Genomic DNA, 25,475 nt, shown 5'->3' with positions numbered 1-25,475 from the left:
AAGACAACCTATTCTGCGAAAGACAAGTGCTTGAAGACTAAACACCATCATAGACTAAGGATAGAAGGCAGATGGTAAAAGAGAGAGTGGGAGAAAATTATTTTTTCAAGAAACTACTTTATGGGGGCGCCTGGGTGGCTCAGTGGATTAAGCCGCTGCCTTCGGCTCAGGTCGTGGTCTCAGGGTCCTGGGATCGAGTCCCGCATCGGGCTCTCTGCTCAGCAGGGAGCCTGCTTCCTCCTCTCTCTCTCTCTCTCTCTGCCTGCCTCTCTGCCTACTTGTGATTTCTCTCTGTCAAATAAATAAATAAAATCTTTAAAAAAAAAAAAAAAAAAAGAAACTACTTTATGAAAGTCCTAAAACCTAGTTCTGAACTTCTTAGTAGAAGATAGGGAAAACCTGAGTTATGGAACCTGTCATTTTTAATGTATTTTTAAAAAGATTTTATTTATTTATCACAGAGAAAGAGATCACAAGTAGGCAAAACAGCAGGCGGGGGTGGGGGTGGGGGTAAGCAGGCTCCCTGCTGAACAGAGAGCACAATGCTGGGCTCGATCCCAGGACCCTGGGATCATGACCTGAGCAGAAGGCAGAGGCTTAACCCACTGAACCACCCAGGCACCTTGAGCTTATCATTTTTTCTTTTTTAAAGATTTTATTTATTAATTTGACAGAGAGAAATCCCAAGTAGACAGAGAGGCAGCCAGAGAGAGAGGGAAGCAGGCTCTCCGCTGAGCAGAGAGCCCGATGCGGGACTCGATCCCAGGACTCCGAGATCATGACCTGAGCCGAAGGCAGCGGCTTAACCCACTGAGCCACCCAGGCGCCCTGAGCTTATCATTTTTTAGCACAGATTTTCTCAGTCCTAATAGATACAATGATTCTTTTCTGCAACAAATATTTTGCCTGAATGCCTTGTTACTATCCTGAAGTGAGGTTTGTAGATAATACAGCTTATTTACCTATACCATTTAAAAGTGAATATAAAGGGAGCACCTGGATGGCTCTGTAGGTTAAACATCTGACTCTTGATCTCAGCTCAGGTCTCAACGTCAGGATCATGCGTTCAAGCCCCACCTTGAGCTCCATGTTGGGCGTGGAGCCTCCTTAAAAAGAATATAAAGTCCAAATTCTAGTATAATGTAAGTAATGTATAGTAAAATAATATATATTTTAATGTACACATGTCTAGGCATGACTATGCTGGAAGGCCAGTGAAGTTGCCACATGCTTTTACCAACAGAAAGGATCACTGTGAATGCCACAACAGCAAATGCAGTCTGGCTCTGCTGTGTTGGCTACTCAGATGCCACCAGCCTCATCGATCATAATGATTATAGTTTTCCTAAATAGGAAGAACTCTTCTAAATTCCTAAAAAAGAAAAGGCATAATCTTAAATCCTGAACAAAAGGGCATAATTCCCAACTTTCCTTGGATTTTGGATTTCTAGGAAATTAAGTGATACTGAAATTAAGGAAAAACTTCTTTGTATTTGCACGTAAAGTGTTTTTTTTTTTTTTTTTCCCCTAGGTTCATAAGCAGCCTCCTTTTTTCTTACATGGGGACGTCTGATGAGATATTTCACCATAGTGGGACAGTCTTCACTGTATAGGATTGTCCTGTACATTGCAGGCCATCAGGCCTCCCTAGTTTCTGTTCACACTAAGTGCCAGAAGTTTCTCCCTCCCACCAACACTGCGACAGTCACTTTGGAAATCTTCTTGGCCTGTGTTAAAATCTGCACTTCCCATGACCCAGTAGTCTACTCCTAATTATCTACACATCAGAAATGAGTATGTACGTGCATCACAGTTTTGTTCAAGAATATTTGCAGCACAGAGAAATGTACCTCCGAAACAAATAATACATTATATGTTAATTAAAAAAATATTTACAGCAACATTGTTCCTATTAGCCCCAAATGGAAGTAACTCAGATGTTCCCTCAGCAGTGGAATGGATAAATTGTGCCACATTCACACCCAGGAATAATATGCAACAGTGAAGATGAAGAAATTGCTCCTGCAGAAGCCGTGGGGAATCTCACAAACATAATGTTGAATGACAGAGCCGCACACAAAATAATACATCCTATATGATTCCAAAAGTTCAAACACAGGCAAATAAATGTATAGCATTTGTGGAATAATGCCTGGAGAGGCAATGAGGTATTTCTGTGGTGGTAGAGCTTCCTTCCTCTCCCTACTTTCCTTTTTCCACGTATCATTTATTTGTTCCATAAGAAGTTAGTATTCTGCGGAACACTCTGGGAAAATAATTTTATGTGACTTCTGTTTTATTAACTCTCAGTTTACATAGAGAATCTCAGAGAGGTAGGGTATCTTCTCTAATTTTGAGTAGTGAGTGATGGATGCAAGAGGTGTTTCTTGACCTGGGTGGGGCTTATGTGTGTGTTCACTTTGGGATAATTCATTATCGGCAGAGGGAAGAGTATTAAAACAAGTCTGTAGGATGACATTCGTGTAGTGTAAAGGGAATTTAAAAAAAAGAAACGTCAGTTTCTCTCCCCAGTCCTCTGGCTGTCCATCTCCTCTGGAGAGAGCCCAGGGCAAAAACCAAACGCGAGAAAAAAAGTCCAGTTCAAACTGCAGTCCTCGCACAGATCTGGAGACTCAAATGTGCACCACCAGGGTTAAAAGGTATTCCCAAATTGGTCCAAGGTGGTTACAAAAGCGAGGAAGTCTCATCGCTGTCCAGGGTAAGAAGGGAAAGAAAAAACGTGAAGTTACTTCCCAACCTCGCTGTTGGAAGCTCCGGAATCACCAGGGCAACTGGGAGCGACCCATCATAGGAGGCGGGGCCAAGGCCATTCTTTGACACCCTAGCAACGCAGCAAGCCTTTGTCGCGTCCTAGCAACACACCTCGCCCTCCCTGTGGCCTCCGTCCTCCTTGCCGGCTCTAGGCTCCTGCTCACCCTCTCATGGTACCTCTCGGTGGCCCGGAGGGAGGGCTTGGATTTGCATACTGGTGCGGGACAGCTCTTGGGTTCCTGTGGTGGGAGTCACTCAGGGAAAGTCAGCACATGGAGGGAGGGACAGTGAGAAACAGCGTTTAAGAAAGAAAAAAAAAATCAAGATTTGGTAATTTTTATTTTTAAGGCACATCCAAAGCTCTGAGGAGAGGAGATTTGAGGGTGGGAAAATCAATTTTGTACAAACTCCATATAAAGAAAGAAGAAGAGACCCATTGAGGACTGAGCACCAAGCCAACTAGAGACAGACCTGCAATGTTGGACACCATTGTCCCTTCCGTGCAAGACCTAGGCAGGCAGGTGCTGCCTACGCTGCTGTCGCTGAGCCAAGAGGGTAAGCGATGTGGGGTGAGGGCCCTGGGGGCTGGATCTTAACCCGCTTAGGGAAAGGCAGAAAATCTCCTTCCTTATCCTCTGGAGTGACCAGGTTGTCTTGGCAACCAGCTGGCAATCACAGCAGGCTTACACTGGATGCCCAGAGACGGTTTCTTTATTGACTGCCTTAATGAGGGAAAAAGGCCAGGTGAGGATTTTGATTAAAAGAAATAATGTCTTAACTTGGGGACTAGCACAAAGTAAGTGCTCAATAAATGTTAGCTGAAAACAGCCACCCCAAATGGCTCCTTCCCAGACTTCATGAAAGAAAAGGCTACTTTTGTTGCCCTTGATGTTTTGGGGTTAAGTGAGAGGACCATAAAATGAACAGGGTGGTTGGAAGAAGAACTGGCAACGTCTTACAGAAAGCTTACTAGGCTTGATTAAAAACATTCTTTCTTGGAAGAATCCCCCTAAAGTGACACTGAGATGTCTGGAAGCAATGGGAGTCCTTGGTTTTCCGGAAATGGACACTATTGTTACTCTCAAGTCATTGTAACTTAGGGACGTTGTCTATGCTTTAACCAAATGACTTAAGAAGACAAAAATAAATAGGAGTAGATGCCTCTTTTCTTTCCCCTGCATCATTCCTATTTTTTCCTGTTATAATAATTCTAAAAGAAGCATTAAATATAATGGTTTTATGGATTAAAAATATTTGCCATATTTATAAATTTATATAGAATTTATTTATATGAGTAATTTTGAGAGCCTATTATGTGTTAGGTACTAGAGAACTGATGGTGAGCAAAAACCTTGGAATTTATTGTCTATTGTGGGAAGAGATACACGTTAACCAAATAATCACAGAAATAAATACTACTTTACAATTAGTAAGTGCTATGGGTGCGGGTGCACGGTACACTGGGAACTTTTACTCAAGGCGAGGATGGGGATATGTGTCAAGATTTGCTGAAGAAGAGAAGATTCGAGCTGAGATGTGAAGAAGGAGTTGCTGTGAAATAGAGGAAACGGATCAGGGGAGTGGGGAGTGGAGGGAGGCGGTAGTGTGCCTGGCAGGGGGAATAACAAGAGCATGTTGGCAAGAGGGAGCCTGGTGTTACTGTGGTACTGAAGGGAAGTCAACATGGCTTCTCTGTAAGTGTGGGAGGTGAGTGTGTTCTAAAGGAGGCTGGAGAGAAATGGAGGGGTCAGGCAATGCATGTAAATCATATTAAGGATAGTGGTCCTTATTTTAAGTCTGATTAAAGGCCCCTAAGTGTTTTGCGTGAAGCTAAAGGAGGGGTTGAATGACACGATCAAGTTTGTGGGGTTTTTTGTTTTGTTTTAAAGATTTTATTTATTTGACAGGATCACGAGTAGGCAAAGAGGCAGGCAGAGAGAGAGGAGGAAGCAGGCTCCCCGCTGAGCAGAGAGCCCGATGCGGGGCTCGATCCCAGGACTCTGGGATCAAGACCTGAGCCGAAGGCAGAGGTTTTAACCTGCTGAGTCTCCCAAGCACCACAATCAAGTTTGTGTTTTGAAAAAGATTGCTCTGGTTTCCAAGTGAATGAATTGGAGGATTAAGAACACCTAGAACAGTAACTTAAGTGAGAATGAATGGTAGCTTGGTCTAAATTGGTAGCAGTAGAAGTGGAGAGAAGTAGACAGACTGTAAGGCTATTTAGAGACAAAATATACAGATTGTGGTGGTGGACTGGGTAGGAGGGTGAGAGAGAAAGGAAGTCTTAAGGATGAGTTCCGAGTTCTTGGCTTATATAATTGAATAGATGGTGATGACAGTCATTGCAATTGAAACCTTGGATTTAGGGCAAGATTTAAGGGAAGAAAGATGTTGGGTTTTTGTTTGTTATGTTTTTTAAAAATGTATTTATTTGAGAGAGAGAGAGAATCAAAGGGAGAGAGACAGCATGAGAGGGTAGAGGGTCAGAGGGAGAAGCAGACTTCCCGCTGAGCAGGGAGCCCTATGCGGGACCCGATCCTGGGACTTCAGGATCATGACCCAAGCTGAAGGCAGTCATTCAACCAACTGAGCCACCCAGGCACCCAGAAGATGCTGGTTTTGAGCATGCAAAGTGTCTCAGTGAGATATCCAAAGAGGCAGTGGGATACATGAGTCTAGAACCTAAAGATGGGGAGAGTTTCTAGGCTTCTAAAAAAACACTTGGGACTCTTCAGCATTTTGGTGGTGATTAAAGCCCTGAGCATGGATGTGAATGCTTAAGAGGAGTCTGGAGTGAAGAATGAAGGTCGAGGGCTGTACCTTTGAAAATTTCAACATTTTATTTATTTATTTATTTATTTATTTATAAGATTTTATTTATCCATTTGAGAGAGACAGACAGCATGAGCAGTGTGGGAAGGGAGGAGAGGGGAGAGGGAGAAGCAGACTTCTTGCTTAACAGGGGCCCCCATGCGGGACTTGATCCCAGGACCCTGGGGGATGACCGGAGCTGAAGGCAGATGCTTAACCGACTGAGCCACCCACGTGCCCCAAAATTCCAGCATTTAATGGCTAAGTTGAGGCAGGTGAACTTTCGAAGGAGAATGAGAGAATATGGTTGTACAGGTAGGAAGAAAACCCAGGAGACGGTAGTTGTCACAAAAGCTAACAGGAGAGGTGTTTAAAGGAGGACAGAGTGGTCATCGGCGTTACATGTGACTGAGGGGTCAAGGAGGTGAAAATTGAACATATCTACTTAATCTGTTGACAAGGAGACCATTGGTGACCTCAGCAAGAACTTTCTTTTTTTTTCATTCATTTGACAGACAGAGATCACAAGTAGGCAGAGAGGCAGACAGAGAGAGAGGGGGAAGCAGGCTCCCAGCCGAGCAGAAAGCTGGACGTGGGGCTCGATCCCAGGACCTTGGGACCATGACCTGAGCTGAAGGCAGAGGCTTTAACCCACTGAGCCACCCAGGTGCCCCACAGCAAGAACTTTCTTGGTTGAAGGACAGAAATAGAAGTCAAATAACTACTTATTAACATTCACAAATGACCCATTGTGAAGGAGATAAGGATAAAATTCCAATTTCAGGAAAACAAAAAAATTAATTTTTTCATATTAAGTCCTGTTGTTTCCATATGTTTCACTGAAGTTTAGTATTATGTAGTTATGGTACTTCGAAGGTCCTGTCATCGTTTTATGGATATGAACTGAATCAAACTTGTGAAGACTACATAGCTAGCAATCTTCGGAGGCAGGAAGGCTGTAGGTCTTCAGTGTGACACACTGATCTTTTCACTGCACTTTGCTCTGGGAATATGTTTCTTTGTTTAGATCAGTCTTGAATATTTTGCTTTGTTTGTGTGTCAATATTTTAATTTTAGAAGATGTCTTATGAAGTCAGGGAGCTTATCTTTTATATTTGGTATTAATATCTATTTCTAGCATATATTATCCTATAATTTACATAATGGACACAGTTCTTTTTTATAATGATCATATATAAAACAGAGAATTCCTGCTACTTGGCACTGTTTAAAAATATGGTTTTGAATGCATAAAATGTTTAGAATTTGAAGTCAAATGATGGTTGAACTGAGTATAGAAGGTACGTCCAGGGATTATTTCTTTATAATAGTGAGTCATGGGATTTCAGTATTTGATTAAAATAAATAATTACCCCAGCTTTCTCTAAAATATAAAAATAGCATATTCTTTAGCTTGCTTCATAGACTGGATTACAGTTCTTTTTATTTTGAGATTAAGTGATGCCCTCTCTGATTTTGGGATGCCAGAAAAATCAAAGTTAAAAATCATAGTTTGTAGGATATTCGAATCTACCTATTCCAGCTGAAGGGCAGGGCCCCAAAGCTTCCTAAAGGGAATAATGTGCGAGCCAAGTGACAAGATCATAACCAAGTTTTCCCTCTACTCTGCTTCATCCTACTGTGTTCCTCACTCTTGCCCACCACCATAGACAAAAGAATTCTACTTCTGGCAGCTAAGAACTAAGAAGGTCTTTCAACCAATCCCAATTGTGTGCTGAATTAAAATTTAAATGAATTAAAATTAAGAGCTTTCTCTTTTCTTCAGTAAGAAATAGCAAATTTCAGGGGTGCCTGGGTGGCTCAGTGAGTTAAAGCCTCTGCCTTTGGCTCAGGTCATGATCTCAGGGTCCTGGGATTGAGCATGCATTGGGCTCTCTGCTCAGTGGGGGGCCTGCTTCCCCCTCTCTCTCTGCCTGCCTCTCTGCCTACTTGTGATCTCTGTCAAATAAATAAATAAAATTTAAGGGACGCCTGGGTGGCTCAATTGGTTGGACGACTGCCTTCGGCTCAGGTCATGATCCTGGAGTCCCGGGATCGAGTCCCGCATCAGACTCCCAGCTCCATGGGGAGTCTGCTTCTCTCTCTGACCTTCTCCTCGTTCATGCTCTCTCTCACTATCTCTCTCTCAAGTAAATAAATAAAATATTTTTAAAAAAATTTAAAAAAATAGCAAATTTCAGTTTCAAATAATAAACTCTGCTCTTGCATAACTTTGCCCATTAGATTGTATAGAGTAAAATGACATGACTTGAATATACCATCCAAATGAAGAAAGGTGATCCTCAAATTTCCAGTTAGGCTCAGTCAAGTCTTTTCAAGCTATATAGATTCTCCAGGCTCTAATTAAATCATTTCCTTTTGGTATATAGATTCTCCAAGCTATATAGATTCTCCACGCTCTAATTAAATCATTTCCTTTTGGTATAGATTGTTTTCCTGAAATTTGAGCTGCATATCATGAGTCTAGGTGAAAGACTTAATAGTTTTGACTTTAAAAACTCTGAAAGGTCTCCCTGTAAATCTGGGTATTATGAAGATTCTGTCTTGTTAATAAATTAATGACCTTTTTGGTCATGATGAAAATTTTAATTCAGCATACAATTGGGATTGGTTGAAAGATCTTCTTAGTTCTTAGCTGCCAGAAGTAGAATTCTTTTGTCTATGGTGGTGGGCAAGAGTGAGGAACACAGTAGGATGGAGCAGGGTAGAGGGAAAACTTGGTTATGATCTTGTCACTTGGCTCGCTGTAGCATGCAGCCCTAGTTTTCTTCGTGGGTGAGTGAATTTTCATCACCCAGCTTGTTCCCCGATGCCGATGAGAATCACTACTACTTCTCATTGCCTAACCTATTCCTCCTCTGGCATATTAATTAAAATACTTATAACCCTGATATATTGGAATTACAAGATTGCAATTTCCCTGCTTTAGCTAGTGGTTTAAGCCATTAGAAATAAAAGTTGTATATTACGCTAAGCAAAATATGTCCAATCAGAGAAAAACAGTTATCATATGAGCTCACTGATATGTGGAATTTAATAAACAAAGCAGAGGATTGTAGGGGAAGAGAGGAAAAATGAAACAAGATGAAACCAGAGAGGGAGATAAACCATGAGAGACACTTAATCATAGGAAATGAACTGAGGGGTGCTGGAGCAGGGGCGGATGGAGGGAGAGGGTGACTGGGGATGGACATTGAGGACATGCAATGGAATGAGCACTGAGTATTACACAAGACTGATGAATCACAGACCAGTACCCCTGAGACAAATAATCCATTATATGTTAATTAATTGAATTTAAATTTTTAAAAAGGAAAAAAAGTAATAAAAGGTATAGCAATAAATCAAGCAGTTTCCAAAGTGAAAAGAGAATTGGTCTTTATCACCAACTGTGTCCATATCCTAAAGTGGCAACCTGGTAAATGTTACTGTTCTTGATCTTTTATTTTGAGAATTAAATATAACACTCTTTTTTTTTTTTAAAAGATTTTATTTATTTATTTATTTGACAGAGAGAGAGAGAGAACAAGTAGGCAGAGAGGCAGGCGGAGAGAGAAGGAAGCGGGCTCCCTGCTGAGCAGAGAGCCCAATGCGGGACTCGATCCCACGACCCTGAGATCATGACCCTGAGATCATGACCTGAGCCGAAGGTAGCGGCTTAACTCACTGAGCCACCCAGGCGCCCTAAATATAACACTCTTGATTTGCAAAGAGTTCCTCAATGAAAAGTATCTTTTTTTTTTTTTAAAGATTTTATTTATTGAGAGAGCACACATGCACACGCTGGGGGAGGGGCAGAAGGTGAGAGAATCTGAGCGCAGAACCCAACAAGGGGCTGGATCCCACAACCATGAGATCTTGACTGGAGCTGAAATTGAGAGTCAGATGCTCAACCAACTGAGTCACTCGGGTTCCCCTGGAAAGTATCTTCAATACACATCATTGGGTTTGGAATGGAGATGTCAACACAGACTTAATTTTCTGTATTTCTTTTTCTTTTCCAGGTTTAAAAATTTTTTAAATTTGCATATTTAAAAATTGTGAATTCCCATGATTAAAATTGTTGAACAAAAAAAATGGCACTCTGATTAAACTGCATTTTACAGACTGCAGGACACCTTGAACCAGCTGCATTTTTTACTCTAGATTTCACTGTCTTCCCACCCAGCTTCTTCCTTCACCAACATCCAAGTTCTTTTCCTTGCCTGCCAGCCACACAGGCAGATGGGAGAGGCAAGCACAGCTTTCACTGTCAGTAGTTCTTGATTCTTTAATGTGAAAAGGGGCAGCACAGCCACTTAAACTGGATCCAATGTGTTTGCCTCTGACAAAGTTAAACAGCTGAAAAGAAGTAAGAAAGCAATGCTTGTGGAACGTGCCATGCACGTTCAGCTGCACACGCCTCATTAAGATTCCCTGCTTGCTTCTCCTGTTCAGTCGTTTCTCTTGAAGGCAGTGGATTTTTCTTCTGTGTTTCTGCCTTCTTCAATTTCAACTTACTGAATTTCTCTCTCTAAGTCCTGTCGGGGCTGTCAGACTTGTTTGCAGAGGAAGCAGAATGAGGTACACAAGCCAGCGGAGTCCATCCTGTACCGTGGCTGCCACCAAGTCTCTGTATTTCTAAATATTGGTTATACCTAGAGCATATCCTCATATCCCATATTTAACACTTGTTATTGGCAACTACTTATTTTTCTGCCACATTTTTTTTTGGGGGGGGAACATATCTCAGAACAAGAAAAACATAGAAGACCTCTCTCTGATCATTCAGAGCAGATAGGGAGAAGTCTACACACTGATTCAAGACTTTGGGTCCCTCCCCTAAGTTCAGTTGTTAAAAATTATTGTTTTAGAGATAATATTAGTATATTTGTTACAGTAAGTTAGGTACAGTAAATTAGGTACATTTGAAGCAGTAAATTAGGATTAGGCAGGAGGTCTGCAGAGCCCTCACAGCAGAACGGTGACAGCTTGTCATCTTAAGAGTGACAAATGAGAATGAAAAGCAAGTCAAAAATTAAGCAAAAACATGGTGATGATTTTGCAATATAGACAAATATCAAATAATGTTGTACACTTGAAACTAGTATAATATGTGTCAATTGAATCTCAATTAAAAAGAATGTGTATTTTTATAGGTTTAGTGATGATGTTTTATGGGCATAAGACATTTAAAGATTTTATTTTATTTATTTGACAGAGAGAGAGATCACAAGTAGGCAGAGAGGCAGGCAGAGAGAAAGGGGGAAGCAGGCTCCCTGCTGAGCAGAGAGCCCGGTGTGGGGCTCCATCCCAGGACCCTGAGACCATGACCTGAGCTGAAGGCAGAGGATTAACCCACTGAGCCACCCAGGCACCCCTGGGCACAAGACATTTAAAAAATATAGAAGGCTACTGTATGCTACTCACTGTTGATGGTACACCAAGACTCAGTGCACCAAAGAACTTAAGTCCCTGCTGTCATGGAGTTTATTGTCTGGGCAGGGTTGTGCAGAAAGATCACATGTGCACACACACACATACACACCCCATTTGGGAGTACTCCCCACCTCCCAAAAGAATTAAGCAAAACAGAAGTATAGGGACACTTAATATATAGACAACAGCCTCTCATGCCTCAGTGGTGCTTGGCTTTATTCCTGTGTTATAGGATGGCATACGAATGAAGGTTTATCAGATGGCACAGAGTAGACACTCCATAAATGCTTTTTGAATGTCATCAAAACAAGGAGAGGGTGAAATAGGTGATGGGGACAAGGGGGTGAACTTGTGATGAGCACCGGGTGTTGTAGGAAAGTGTTGAATCACTAAATTGTACACCAGAAACTAACATTACGTTATATGTTAACTAACTGGAATTTAAATAAAAACTTTATTATTTTTTAAAAGATTTTTATTTATTTATTTATTTGACAGAGAGAGCGAGAGAGAAAGGTCACCAGTAGGCAGACAGAGGGGGGAAGCAGGATCCCCGCCGAGCAGAGAGCCGGATGCAGGGCTCGATCGCAGGACCCTGAGATCATGACCTGAGCCAAAGGGAGAGGCTTAACCCACTGGGCCACCCAGGCGCCCCTAAATAAAAACTTAAAACAAGTCTAGATTATACTTGGCTAGCTCTATTTATAGGATAAAAGGAACTCTGTCACACTTTTACAGAATTTATAGAATTTCCTTTATAGAATTAAAAGGTGTGTGATAGAGTTCCCTTTATCCTAGAAAGATTTTACTCAAAAGTTTATTGTATTATTATTATTATTAAGCACATTTTTGGAACTTAAAAGGGGGAGCTTTAGCTATTAGGAAAATTAACTTTGAGGAATGACCTTACTTTCTTCCAATTCTAAATTAATTGGGAATTACTATTATTTGATTCTGCATTTCATATTTACTTTTTTATACTAGCACCAGATACTATCACATGAATGCTTAAATAAATTATTTTTTATTTCCTTTGAATTTCAGAAGTCTCTGCTATATGGGCAAATGTGTCAGAATTTGTGGAACGGCAGCTATCCCTGCACAAGGTAGGATTTATACTTTAATGCAAGAGTCCAAAGGATCTTTCCTTCTTAGTCTTGTATAATTTTGCTGTGAGCAAGATAGCAGACTTTACATCCATCCTAATTTAACTTTCAGTCTTGTGATTTTATGATGCTCCCACTTTGACTTATGGATAGTAGATTTAACAAACACGGATTTTATTCTTACATTAATGAGTTTTTAAGAGTTCTACTCTTCTAGTGATACCAAGCACTGACTAACCTGGCTATGTGTAGAGGAACTAGATAAATTCTATTTATCTGTGATCAGATAGTTCCTGGCGTATCTATAGAAGGATATATTGCTTCCTGTCTTGCTTCCTTGCAGGGAATGGCTTTTCATTAAAATACAAGGAGACAGTGAGGGACTGAACTCAACTTGCCCAAAATGAGAAATCTTGGCCTGTCTTGAGTTTGGATGCTGTAGAACTGGTCAGAACTTTGAGAAGTTTGGAGGGGTGTTGGGAAGTTGTGGAACATTTATATGCTACCCAGAGGTCTCAATACGGCAGCCCTTGGGCCGAATTCATCCTTCAAACTTTTGTTTGTTCTGATAATTTGAATTAGTCATCACCACCTAAAATTTGGAGAGTTTATATAAAGTTTTGCATCTGTTCTCTCTTTTCTTGAAAAATCAGCAGATTTAACAATACCAGTTTTTCCATGCCTGCATGCTGACATTTCACTGGAGCCAACAATGGGCTCTAGCCTTTGGATGGGATTTGTACTTTCTAGTCACTGCAGTTTCTGGTTGGCTACCTTCACTCCCCTGCATTCTTTCATGGTGTATGTAGGCATTTGCAACCCTTGAGGTATGATATTTTCAGGGAGACAGAGACCCAGTTTGAGAGCGAAAAGCATTTGCTTCTACCTAGCAGCCAACATCATTCCACTGCAGCATATGCCTAGGATGCTGGATTGTCTGATTTTAAATGAGAGACAAAACCTAAAAGATAGAATGGGAAAGCAGAGATTCTTATGGCCTCTTAAATTACCTCTTTCTAATGGCAAATGATTAAAATTTGGAATTTCACACAATTTAGGACAAGAGGAATCTTTAAATTTTTTAATTAATTATTTTAAATAATATATAATGTATTACTTGACCCAGGGGGTACAGGTCTGTGAATCGTCAGGCTTACACATTTCACAGCACTCACCATAGCACATACCCTCCCCAATATCCATAACCCAACCACCGTCTCCCTACCCTGTCCCCCAGCAACCCTCAGTTTGTTTTGTGAGATTAAGAGTCTCTTATGGTTTGTCTCCCTCTCAATCCCATCTTGTTTCATTTTTTCCTTCCCTACCCTCAAGCCCCCTGGCTCTGCCTCTCAAATTCCTCCTATCAGAGAGAGAGAGAGAGAGAGAGTGGGTGTGAGTGGAGGTGTGTGAGGGGGATGGAGAGGCAGATGGAGAGGGAGAAGAAGACTCCTTGATGAGCGGGGAGCCCCACGGGGGGCTCCATTGGAGGACCCTGGGGTCATGACCTGGGCCAAAGGCAGACTCTTAACTGAGCCATCTAGGTACCCTGGACAAGAGGACTCTTAAATATAAATTAAAATTAGCAATGGCATCCATACAAGTTTTCTTAGTCCTCACAGCCTTTGAATGATGATGGAGATGGGAGATCTGATGTTGGAAGGATTGGATATCAATGTATTACATTTATATTTATATGAAAACTTAAAGTCATAACGTGCTATAGTTGTAGGAGATTGTAGAGATCATTGACTATTTAATGGTTAATTCTTTCCTTGTTTTTTGGGATAATGGTACTAAGGGTTATTTTTCTGATTGTTGCTCTGTTTTTTTTCCCCCTTCCTTTTTTCTTGCAGGGAGTTCAGATTCCAGGACTTGGAACTTTCACTTTCATGAGACAAAAACTGGAGGTGGGAAACAACAAGTTTATTCTGATTCAGAGACCCATGTTTATCATGGCCGAGAAGTTAGTGCAGATTCATGGACTCAAGCAAAACAAAATATATATTCCTGGTAAACTTCTTCAACATTTAAGATGTTCTCAGAAAGTAACTGGCCTGGGGATGAAAATGAAAGGGCAAAGTGTGTCTACTTGCTACCTTATGGGTTTCTGATTTGAGGAGCTCAGTTTTCATGTGGAACCTTTGTGGGTGGGGGACAACACAGGAAATAATAGTCTTCCTGCAGGCCATTTCAAACCTCAGTAGCTTAAGAGGCAGGCCTGGGAAGACTTGAAGTGACGTCAGGGCAAATTTATATAAATGCCACATTACAGAGTTGTGCGGACTTTATTCACTTTTTTAGGCTCTAAGAAGTTAAAAATGGCTATTGAAAAAGTTAATTAGGGTCTCTGGTTAGAATTATCGTCCATGTTAGCTATGAAAAAAGACCTCTAACTGTTTCTATCATACATAATCTAAATTATTAAAATTTACAAGTGAGGTTAATAATTCCATAGATGAACACCTTGTATACCTCTCACACCCTAAAATCTTCCTTCCTTCCTCCCTCCCTCCTTCCCCCGCCTTCCTTTCTTCCCTCTTACCACAGATATTTACTGAGGGCCAACTATGTATCAGGCCTTGTTCTAGGACCTTGGAATACAGTGGTAGGCAAAACAGGCATGCCACCTGACACAGGATGCTTGCTTACGCTCCAGCTTTGGTGTGTGGACTTAGTGATGCCTGCTCTGGCTCCTTAGGGGCCTTTGGGGGCTTCCTTCCTGATTTCTGGGCTGTATTCCTTTTGATCTTCCTTACTATTGGCTCCTGCATCAGACTGATAGATGGACAAAGAGAAACAGTCTACCCTCGAAGTCAGCAGTTTAGCCTTTTTAGACTAAAACTTGCCTTTTGTGAACTTCCCTGAAAGTTAATTTTCAGACAAACTTCCCACCAAAAAGGAAAGATTGGAAAAACAAATAGCAACAAATTATACTTAGTTATGCATATAATCTATATGGTAGATTTGATGGACTGTTCAGATATTTTTACCTAGAGTTTTATGGACATATAATATCCTAATTCATCAAAAACCTAGCAAAGTGAAAAGATAGCCAATCTTTTTTTTTTTTTTTTGACAAAAACATTTGCTCCTTAGAATTAGTTTACCATCATAGTATCCTGCAAAAAAGTAGTTTAGATCTGTAGTTTTTTTTTTTTTAAAAAGATTACAGAATTATTTTTTTACAAGTTTGAAGAAATTTCAGAATTAAATATATATGCTTGAATTAATTCACAAAAACAGTTCTGTCTAGAGTTTACCTTTGGGGTTATGATTCTTCATCATTAATTAACTACGTAACTAAACATTATACAGTGAGTCTTAAAGATTGTCAAGACATAATTCTTCCTTTGAAGATCTCAGAATTTAGCATGGGAAATAAATATGAAAGCAGATGTTGCAACATGATTAAATGCTGTGAAAGCAGCATTGGTGAGAACTGGATCAAGTGTTAGGGGAGCTGAGAGGTGAGCATGCCCAACTTTGCTCGGGGAGAGTTAGGAAGATGACATGTATGGGACGTCTTAAAGGATGATAGGACTTTGCTGGCAGAGAAGCTATGGAAAATATTTTGGAAACAGTGTGAATGACTCAAGAATAAGAGAAGGAGTAAAGCCTATGAAAGGAGTAATGGGTACTTCTGTGTGACCAGGGCATATGATTGTGGAGGCAAGTGGAGGGAGGTAAGACAAAAATGGTTGGTAGTGGTGAAATTGTGAGGGGCCTTTGGCATGATAAGGTGATAAAGTGATAAGTGATAAGGACTTCAGAATTCATCCTATAGACAATGAGGAGTCATTGAAAATTTTTGAGCGAGACTTGAATGTACTAATCCAGTTTTTAGTTTAGGAAAACAGTTCTTTTAATTACAGTAGTTTTGGGGGCACCTGGGTGGCTCAGTTGGTTAAGTGTCTGCCTTCTGCTTGGGTCATGATCTCAGGGTTCTGGGATTGAGCCCCACATGGGACTCCCTGCTCAGCAGGGAGTCTGCTTCTCCCTCTCCCTCTCCCCTTCCCCACTGCTCGTGCTTTGTCTCTGTTTCTCTCTCAAATAAATAGATCAATAAATAAATAAATAAATAAATAAATAAAATCTTTAATTACCGTAGTTTGGTGAAATATGATAGAAACCTGAATGAAGGCATTGGCAATCGGGAGGAAGATGAAGGAGTCAGTTCATGACATATTTTGTATGGAGAACTGATGGGATTTGGCTGCCAGTTGAGAGTGGTGGGTAGCAAGAAGCAGGGAGGTATTTAGCATGACTCAGATTTCTTGGAAAATACATATATGTTCTTGTCATTAGTGTCACAGGGAATGAAGGGGCAGGCGGGTTGGGATGGCAGGAGAAGTAATGAGTTCACTTTTGGAGATGTTCAATTTGAAATTCCTGTAGGGATACTTAGGTAGAGAGAATTCCAGAGCTTGGGAGAGGGATGGAATCTAGAGGTCAAGATTTGGATTAATTTACCCAGGAGAGGTTTGAAATAAGGGGAAGAGACAGACAAGGACAAAGTCTTGTTTAAGACACACACACACACACACACACACACACACACACACACACACCAAGAAAACACCATCTTACTAGAAGTAGAAGAAGAAGGAAACAGCAATGGAGACCAAGGAAGAGGAAATTGGAGAACCAAGAATGGTGCCATGGATACAAGAGCAAAGAGAGGGCATGGCCAACAGAAGTTACAGAGCAGTCATGAGAGTGAGATTTACAATCTCTCCATCAGCTTGTCCATCCTGAGTTGATACTGTCCTTACTGAGATAAGTGGACTGGAAGATAGACTGAAGAGAAGCATTGGATGAATGGGAGGGGACAATCTAGAGGCAGGCATCAGAGCCTTTTCTTTTAAGACATTTACAAAAAATAAAAAGTAAAATAGAGGGTGGTCGTATAGAAGCACCATTAAGTTGTGCAGAAGACCGTGGGCTGATATATGTCTCGTAGTTATATTAATCCTCATCAGCCAGCACTATCAGACAGAAAAGCTGTAAAGTAATGCTTGCTGAATGAATGTTTAGAATGTTCTTATCTTACTCCTATCCTGTTCCTCTGTTACTGGATCTTGTTTCTTGCCCCTTTTTGGATTTATCATCTTGATCATCTTTGTTATTTACCCTCTTTTCTGACTGTTGTTCTAGTGGAACATAACAATTGCTTATTTTTATGCTAGCTATAACCATATTCCTCTGCAGTATCATTTATGAACTTATTAGGGAGGAAAAGCAAGTTATCCAGTCTGATGCCCTCTGATAAGACAAACTTTCATTTGAAGGTAACTTCTATTGAAGATGACTATCTTTTCAAAACACTTGGCATTTATAGATATTTATAAACATTTCAAAATGGTGTGATAACTGGAGGAGATAGACAAATATTGCTGGAGTATGTCCTGAGAGAAGAAGGCTGACAACTTCAGAAAAACCTCTGATGAAGCGATGAAGTTAGTTATTACTGTGTCTCCAAGATAAAATCAAAAGCTTGGCTGCAGTACTGCTTAGAAAGCTAATTGTTCTTATTCTGAGAAAAAAAAAATATACATTTAGGGAAATTTGTGCCTATTACTGACTATTGATAAGGTACAACTAAGGGGTTCACATGGACAAGTCTATTTTTGAGTACTGAGAATTATTTGTGAGTGTATATGATATATTCTTGTTGTAATTTCCACTTTTCCCCCCTACCCTGTCTTTACTCCTCTAGGTGATATTCCAGTTGTTCCACTTAATTTTGTCATGATATCCCTGGAGGGTCCATTTAGCAGGGATACAGTGGAAGGATGCGTGAAGGAGACATTGCTTTTTCTATCACGATCCATTTCCATCAAACGAAATGTGGAATTTACTTTCAAAGGAATCGGGGTCCTTGTGATTAAAGGCAACAAAGTGAAGATGAGATTTTATAAGGACTTCCTTTGTTCTGTGGATGGAAGTGGGACTTTGGCAAAAGCCCTAGCAAATGTAAATTAATGTTTTCCTTCTCCAAACCCCTCTCCCAATCATAGCTTTGAAATAAGTGTGTGTCATTATTAAGAAAAATTCAGGTGGAGTTGTGCCTGGGTGGCTCAGTCAGTTAAGTTACCAACCCTTGATTTCAGCTTAGGTCATAATCTCAGGGTCATGAGACTGAGTCCCACATTGGGCTCCATGCTCATTAGGGAGTCTTTGAGATTCTCTCTCTCCCTCTCTCTCTGCTCTTCCTCCGGCTTGCATGTACACACTCTCTCTCATAAATAAATAAATAAATCTTTAAGGAAAAAAAAAGGAAAAATTCAGGTTGGCATATTTTAAATGGCACTTACCCCAAGTAAGAAGAAGTCTTTGTTTATAGATGACTAATTCTTTGACAAAGTTTAGAAGGACAAAGAAACTTTAAAATAAGTTTTGAGTCAATGCCAATTAAAAAATATAAATAGTAATAGAAACATTCATAATTCTAAATATTTTATAGTACCTTATAGTTTAACAATTCTTCCACATGTATTATTTCACTTGTGGTTCAAAACTTTATCAAACTGCATTATTATCATCCTGATTTTATAAATGAGAAAAATGGAGGTCAGGTTATGTGGGGAGACTGAAGTCAGGATGCTATTAAGTGGTAGAACCAGATTTTATAATCATTCTATTTTTTTTTTCTTTCTGCTGGTTATAGCATTTTAATGAAAACCTACAGTGAATTGAGTCATGGAAATGTATCTTTCTTTAACTTTTTAAAAAAAGATTTTATTTGTTTGACACAGAGAGATCACAAGTAGGCAGAGAGGCAGGCAGAGAGAGAGGGGGGAAGCAGGCTCCCTGCTGAGCAGAGAACCCGACATGGGGCTCGATCCCAGGACCCCAGGATCGTGACCTGAGATGGAGGCAGAGGCTTAATCCACTGAGTCACCTAGGTGCCCCTCTCTTTAGCTTTTAATTTGCCATATTGTGGAACAAATTTCTGACTGACTCCATCATTGTTAACTGTTCTGTAACTGGTATGATCTTCATGCTAAGTTGGACGTAGCAGAATTTAAGGAGCTAGTGAACTAGTCAATCAGTGGGACTAAATGGATGCTTAACGTGCCCTAGGTTCACCTCTGGGAACCAACAAAGCTGGTATAAGTGAATTAGATTATCATAGAATATTAGATAATCCTGTGTCCCACAGAATAAAAGCCTGATTTTTAAGTCAAAAGGCTACAAAATTAAATTCTATAAATATGGTCAAATTCTACCCTTTATTTTATTCTCTCATGGAGCTCTGTTATAGGGACTTTAAGAGTTGTGCAAAGTGAGGCTGTTGGTGTTTTCTCCACAATCTGGTTTCATGCAGGATCTTAAAGAGAGGTACCGACCCTGTGTGTGTAAAGTGGAAACACACAAAGGTATAACCCTCTTTTTCCATGAAAACCCACCAGAAACAAGGCCAAAGCACTCACCCATCTCTAATCTTCAGGGATACTAGGGAACTCTTTAGCTTTAATAATGCATTTCTAAGAAAGGACAGCATTTTAATTGGCCTGCTGTACTCTAAGTCATAACTTTTAAGGAGCATTTTCCAGAAAGTAGTCCTGAGAGAGATCCTATGAAAAGAGGACCTGGAGGTCAAAGCCAATGGAGGACTGCTACATATATCAACCTCACACACAGAAGCACAAAGCACACAGGCCTGTTCAAGGGTCTGAGAAGTCTGGCTACAGAGAAGCCACTTTAACTGCCTGAATCATGAATCATGGAACTTTACGTTAATCCAATACTTGTTAACATCTATAAAACACATTTTGGGAACTTGCTGTAAAGTGGTGAGAGTGATTGTTTCCCCCCCAAATGTCCCAGAACTTAAACTTGAGTGCTATTCTGCAGAGTGGTTCTCTTAGGAAGCTGTGGGTTTATTTCAATGATGCTGCTTTTGGTGGAAACATATTTAAAACCTCTTTTTGGAAATTCCTTTCAAGCCTTTTGTAAACTGTGTCATTAATCCCAAAATAATTTTGTATATTATTCTATACTAGTATAATATGTAGTGTGATTACTGCCTAATGTAGTAATAATGATAATAGCTGCTATTTGTTGACTGCTGATCCTGTGCCAGCCACTTACATACAGTACCCCCAAATCCCATGAATTAGAGCCCATTGTTAGCCCCATATGCCCAGGGTCTAAGGCTACATAACTTTAACAATATGGAGATGTGAATATGAACCTACCAACTTCAAGCTCTTCTCTTAACCACCCAACTTTAGAGTTCTTTGGGTCAAGCATGAAATTAGCTTGCTTGTTCATTTTCCTGATAGTTTTTTTTTATTAAGTTGGCTCTCCTCTCAATGATGTGTAAAGGAAGCCATAAACTCCGAAGGCAATTTCCAAAGAGGCGATGGTTTGAGAAAAGGCAGCATCAGTGACGTTGGTATAGGACTACCTGGGTGGTAAGTGAAATAATTCCTCATTGACTTTCTAAGCTCTAGACTTTAAGCACTCAAAAAAATAACAATAGAGAGTACCAGGGTAGCCTTGCCTGTGAGACGGCCGGTAGCTTAGATGTGTTTGTGTCCTGGTGTAAGCCTTTTCTGTCTCTGTCCTTCAGAGGCCTGGCACTGTGGACTCCGTGTTGTCTAGCAGAGAGATCTCAGGGAAGCGACCCAACAGTGTGCTTGCATTTCCAAGGTCAGTGCTTTGCTCCACAGGTTCCTCCAGGACAGCAATCCTTGTTGACTTATTAATGTGATTGGGTTGTGTTTCTCACCTTTTCTAGCTCATGCTGCTTTCAGTGTTCTTTCTCTCTCAGTGCTCCAGCAAAGAAGAATTTTATGCATACTTTCCATAGCTAAGATAGAAAACAATGCACAGACGATTTCTTTTTTATTTTATATTATTTTTTTTCCTGAGGTTTCAGCAATTCTAAACACCACTTGGTGCTCATCACAACAACTATACTCTTAATCTTCTTTATCTCACCACCCCCCCATCCACCTCCCCTCTGGAAACCACCAGTTTATTCTCTGTATTTAAGAATCTGCTTTTTTTTTTTTTTTTTTTTGGTCTCTTATTTTCTTTGTTTGTGGAACTCCTAAGTTCCACATATGAGTGGAATGATATGGTATTTGTCTTTCTCTGTCTGACTTATTTTACTTAGTATTGTACCTTCTAAATCCATATGGACTATTCATTTTTTAAACTACTTGTAGTTCCCTGGAAATTCTGATACTACCTCCCATCACCGTTAGTCCCTGCAATATAAGTGCAATTCTTCTTAGCTGCGGCGCTTTCTTCTACCTTCTATCACTTCCTCTGACCTAGCTTCCTCTTTCTGCAGTGTAGCCCACCTTCTGTCTACACTCTGATTTTTACCCCTCAAGCTGTAGGAGAGACAGGTAGAATAAAGGAACAACTTTATCTCAAGCGTGCTGTGGGCATTACTGGTGACTGCTGCTGACATGATTATAATAATGATAATGATAGTAATAATAATAGTTGTTATCAATGGAACACTTACTACTGTAGATGTCAGATACTGTTAAGCATTTTCTCAGTATTATTGTACTGAATCTTCACTACAGTGATGTAGGGTATGTACTATAGTTTTATCCATTTTATAGATGTACAAAATTAATTGTAATTTTAATTCTTCCCCCCCTCCTTTTAACGAGTGAAACAACATGGTACAGTATTGAGAACACTGGAACAGGGGTCAGGAGATGGCTTTTATTTCCAGTGAGTCTCTCTCACTCACTCATTGCATGCCCTTAATCATGTTCTTCATCTTCGTGGCTGCCCAACTGACTACTATGCATTTCAAGAGGAGGAAGTTTGGGGAATAATAACCAGCTTTCCGGAGTGTTATTTTCTCATGGTTTTTGAGTGTGTGACATTCTCTTATGTTTGTTGGATTGCTGATGAAAGGACTGTATGACATATGCCTCAGCAAAACCAGTATGAGGGCCAGAATAAGCATTAGAGAAGAGTTAGTCCAACCCCTTCATCTTGTAGATGAAATGGCCAAACAACTGACTGGCCAAGTCAGAAATAAAACTATGGCTCCTCACGGCTGCACTGTCCTTTCCATTGCATCGTGTTGCCTTACTCATTAAAAAGAAATCAATGAATTCAAATAATTTTATTTTGATTGTATTTGGGAAGGCAAATCTGGCTGCCCTGCTAGGACACATTTTGGCTTAAGCACTCCAAGAAGGAAATAACTGAATTGGTTCAAGACCAGAGATTGTCAGACTCTCCTGTTAATCATAGAGCCTAGTCATGGACATGAGGACTCAAATAGTCAAAACAGTTACAGACGTTGTATTTATGTGAAGTTTGGCCCCTCAGTCTACGAACTCCATACTTGAGACCACAGAGAATCTACAATTGCATATGCCAACTAACAAACCCATTCCCCCACTGTGCCTTTGTAAGTCCCTCACTTTTGCCTGGGGAAGGGGTGGAGTTGTGGGGCAGAGAAAGAAAGAGGAAAGAAATGGTTATTTCCAGACATACTCTGCCTACAGGCTATGAATCTGCCCGCAAGCCATCCAACAGCCACCTTTCACTGTATCACTCCTAATGGCATCTTGGTATAGAACTAGAAAAGACAGACAAACTTAAACTGAAACTAAACCCAAAAGCTTAAATCCCACAATTTATCTGTATAAGAGCTGCTTTTGAGCCCCCAGTGTTGAGGGGGAAGGTCTTGGTCAGGCTCTCAGACTTAGACTCAAAGAGAGCCTCAGCAATTCAAAACACTTGCCCCCTTGAGGGAATTGGGCTTACTTCAGAATCAGAGAGCTAGGTGGCTTGCTTCTCAGGATTGAAAGTTCACATGGTCACCTATTCAGGTCCAGTGCAGTAAACATTGTGGCTTATTTCTAGGATTGAGCTCAAGGAGGTGGAGAACAAACCACCTATGGCGACCATTGTAGAAGAAGGTAGAAAGAATAGACAAAGGAAGTGCAAATTAAAAGACCAGCCAGACAAAGAAGAAGGAATCAGAGGTAGGCCAATGATTCTAGGCATCATTTGTCATGCTTTATTGCTTCTAGGTCCAGCCATATTTCTTAGTGACTTCTGTGCCCCAGATAAAATTAGATTCATGAATAATCACTGTGTTCTTCTTTCTAACAAATACATTCTTTTATTTAGATCATGGTTTTTAAAGTTATTTATTTTTATTATATAAATCCTATAATCTCTTTCATAAACATCTGAGGAAAAACTACCTATGTTTATATGATTTCTAAAAACTTATATTTCTTTATTCTAAAGATATAAGAAAGTTCTAGAACAACATTACCAAAAAATTATATAAATGTAATTGTATAATGTAGCATATATGGTAAACATCTAAATATTTCTTAATGCAAAAGAAAGTAAATTGGTTATGGTTAATAATAACAGAATATCTGCTAAATACTATGACCATGCTGATATTTTATGTATGTTAATTAAATCTTATAAGTCTCAGGATTTTTTCAAGTAGAATTTTTTTTTTCATGGTAGCCAGACAAGATTTATTTTAGCAATGTAGAGATCGTTTGGCATTAGGAAATGTATTTAAATTATACAGTTCATCAATAAGAAAAGCAAATCACCCAAATCTAGATTCCGAAAAGCATTTGATAGAATTCCACATCTGGGGCGCCTGGGTGGCTCAGTGGGTTAAAGCCTATGCCTTTGGCTCAGGTCATGGTCTCAGGGTCCTGGGTCCTGGGATCGAGCCCCGCGTCGGGCTCTCTGCTTCGCAGGCAGCCTTCTCCCCCTGTCTCTCTCTGCCTGCCTCTCTGATTACTTGTGATCTCTCTGTCTGTCAAATAAATAAATAACAAAAATCTTCAGAAAAAAAACATCCACATCTGTTTCTGTTTTTTTTTTAACTTTAAAATTATAGAAAGTAGGATAATTTCTCTTTTAAAAAATACTATTATTAAAAAAATTTTTTGTTATTAACATATAATGTATTATTTGTTTCATAGGTACTGTGATTCCTCAGTCTTACACAATTCACAGTGCTCACCACAACACATAGCCTCCCCAGTGGACATCACCCAGTCAACCGCATCCCTCCCACCTCCCTCCACTCCATCTAACAAATATCTTCTATTCCTGGAATCTTATATCTCATCTTGACCAATTTCTGACGCTCAGGCTTTTAGACTATGATCTCTTTGTTGGTTCCCCATTACTCAAAGAGGCCAAAACTCAGATGCCTATGGGGTCCAGGCAGATAATAAACGCATGAAGTGTGTTCCATGTAACACAATAGGGTGATACATTAGCATAAATAATAATTTTATAAATAGAGAATGATAATTTTGCATCTTTGATTGCCGCTTCCAGTCGGCCATGAGAGAAGAATTAGGCACAAACAAGTCAGAGGCAAAAGACTGGGAGCCGGGGACAACAGTGGAAAAGGACTGCTGCCCCGAGCAACGCCACAGTCTCACTTTTATTGGATAGAAAACAATAGCCAACAGAAGGACTGATGAAGGTCAAACGTTAATCCCGTCTTGCAGACGAGCAAGGAGGAGGGTAAGGTTTCTAGTTAAACAAGCACATTCACAGGACTCATCCAACTAACAACGAGCACTTCTGGGAAGAGAAAGGAGCAATCACGAAAAAGGGAAGCAGGCGGTTTTTGTTCCACCCTGAGCATGACCGGGCGTTCCTGGGTGCTCGGCTTCCCTGAAGCAGGTGGCGTTCTGCCCTGGACGGGCCGGGCGTTCCCAGCTGCGGGGCTTCTGTGAAGGGGCGACATTCCGCCCTGAGCGAGCCGGGCATCCCCAGCTGCCCAGCTTCACAGTCGTACATCCTCCTTCTCCCCAAAGACCTGTTGTCAGTATATGTATTTCTTAAGGCCATATCTAAATGTGCTTGGCAACTAGTAAAATCCTCCAGGGGTTACAGTTTAAGTAACAAATTGTTCCGAGGGGCAGCAGCATTTGATATTTGACTTAATAGAAGATAGCTGGATTTTTATATCTATGTCTTTACCTAATCTGTTATGATGTGTTGTTTGGTTGAAGCATATGAAGAAAATCCTAGGACTTCAAAGACTTTTTGAAAGGGGCCTAGAGATCCTTAGGGGTTTCTGTACTACTCTCAGAAGACTTCCCCTGGAGGACTGTTGCTCTGTGGGCAACACACTAATTGACACTGAAGCAAAAAATGTGGGCCAAACAAATCATATCAGTGGGTGAACACTGGTTTGTGGATCTTAGTTTTGCACGTGATGTCTACGTGATTACATGTAAGCTTTTAGCCTAATATTCCCATGCTTTTGTGTTTTTAGCCTCATCTGTCACTGTTCCTCATAGACTTCTCTGAGCAAAACTGTCCATATTCTAACATGTCTTGCCCTTCCCT

At 40.4% G+C, this 25,475-nt stretch overlaps 1 protein-coding gene across 3 annotated transcripts in view; it reads left to right on the top strand.

Annotated features, from left to right (window-relative positions):
- Positions 1-2,572: 2,572 nt before the first annotated feature.
- The window catches only part of CCDC81 (coiled-coil domain containing 81), a 45,250-nt gene continuing 22,347 nt past the window's right edge, over positions 2,573-25,475 (top strand). The window contains exons 1-7 of one of the 3 annotated variants that reach the window (XM_059187195.1): positions 2,573-2,945; positions 3,121-3,327; positions 12,067-12,128; positions 13,982-14,138; positions 17,845-18,101; positions 20,707-20,786; positions 22,986-23,107. In XM_059187195.1, coding sequence (XP_059043178.1) covers positions 3,249-3,327; positions 12,067-12,128; positions 13,982-14,138; positions 17,845-18,101; positions 20,707-20,786; positions 22,986-23,107 — 757 coding nt within the window. In that variant the 5' untranslated portion in view covers positions 2,573-2,945; positions 3,121-3,248. Of the gene's footprint in view, positions 2,990-3,120; positions 3,328-12,066; positions 12,129-13,981; positions 14,139-17,844; positions 18,102-20,706; positions 20,787-22,985; positions 23,108-25,475 lie in introns of all 3 variants that reach the window. The other 2 variants (XM_059187179.1, XM_059187189.1) reach the window with 2 other exon arrangements.

Source organism: Mustela lutreola, chromosome 1 (assembly GCF_030435805.1).
Source record: "Mustela lutreola isolate mMusLut2 chromosome 1, mMusLut2.pri, whole genome shotgun sequence".
In the NCBI taxonomy this organism is placed as follows: domain Eukaryota; kingdom Metazoa; phylum Chordata; class Mammalia; order Carnivora; family Mustelidae; genus Mustela; species Mustela lutreola.
Note: the sequence above shows the minus strand (reverse complement) of the source record. Positions and strands in the feature narration are given on the sequence as shown.